At 34.3% G+C, this 1,166-nt stretch overlaps 1 protein-coding gene across 1 annotated transcript in view; it reads right to left on the bottom strand.

The window, feature by feature from the left end:
• Window positions 1-6: 6 nt before the first annotated feature.
• The window catches only part of LOC147472334 (uncharacterized), a 3,536-nt gene continuing 2,376 nt past the window's right edge, over window positions 7-1,166 (bottom strand). The window contains exon 3 of the mRNA XM_086550803.1: window positions 7-621. Coding sequence (XP_086406929.1) covers window positions 235-621 — 387 coding nt within the window. The 3' untranslated portion in view covers window positions 7-234. The remainder of the gene's footprint in view (window positions 622-1,166) is intronic.

Below are 1,166 nucleotides of genomic sequence, written 5' to 3'. Positions count from 1 at the left end.
ATATAAAAAATATATGCCTTAAAAATATAGGTAAGTGAGTTTTTTTCGTAATATACAATATTGTACACATACAGTTTATAGTGTAGAATAAATCATTCCGAATGTCCATAATTCTAGCCCTATGAATTAAATATACTTAACACAAATTCATAATAATTTACTTTTATACAGACATATATACCATAATACCTTTAATCGTAACTATTTAAGTATTTTGACTGTTGACTAACATCTTTATTTTAAACCGGAAACACCCCTCCAAACTTGGCGTAATAGACTCCTCAGTAAAGCTTCTTTAATTGAACACGAAACTGTGTTACACACGCGTATTATGTCTTGACTAAGATTAAAATTTTCACTATATCCTTCAACGATCCTTCCCTCCTTTATAAACATATCAGGATGATTATTAAACACTTCCACGAGAATCCTTTCTTCGGATGTAAGGGCATCGGGGGAGTCGGCTCTCAGATGGCACAGCAACTTTAGGATGCAACCGTGGGTATCGAGACGACTTGCAGCGGCGAGGATGAGGTGATCCGGATTCGCTAATCCTTCTGGGATGGACCTCTTCTTGCGTTCTTGACCTCCAGTCGCGAATACCGCTATGACGAAGGCAGCCTAGGTGTAGGAGAGAACAGAGTCAAAAGGATTGGAAATGTGTACGCGGTGAATGCTTTATTTTCCTCGACAATGAAAAGCTTGATAAATAAATCCTAAAGTTGCCTTAAGAAGAGTAAAAAAAAAAAGGAAAAGAAAAAGGATTCAGATGGAATGAACCAAATCTTTTTATAACAACCGTAAAGGACTTTTTTTTTTGTTTTCGTTTTTTTTTTCTCTTCGGATTACCCTTGAACATTCCGATTGATTCATTATAGGCATAAAATCACACTTATCATTTATCCCATTTATTCTATTAAAGTTACAAGCCATAAATTTACTTTCGTTACACTTACTTTCATACGCCATGTATCATATCATTTACTAACAATCCTAATTCCGCCATCCTTACGTTTACTCCTTGTAATTATTCCTAACCACTATTCTAACGGATATATATATAGATAGATAGATAGATATGTATATATTAATTTATTTATTTATATGAGCTTTCGGCCATTTTTTTTTCAACTTCTGTCTCTGAAGGAATGGGAATAGGTGGTCAC

Source organism: Penaeus japonicus, unplaced genomic scaffold (genome assembly GCF_977035675.1).
Source record: "Penaeus japonicus unplaced genomic scaffold, GWHDUDI00000001_assembly GWHDUDI00000002, whole genome shotgun sequence".
NCBI lineage: Eukaryota > Metazoa > Arthropoda > Malacostraca > Decapoda > Penaeidae > Penaeus > Penaeus japonicus.
The sequence above is the reverse complement of the archived record's forward strand: the minus strand, read 5'-3'. Positions and strand labels throughout refer to the sequence as shown.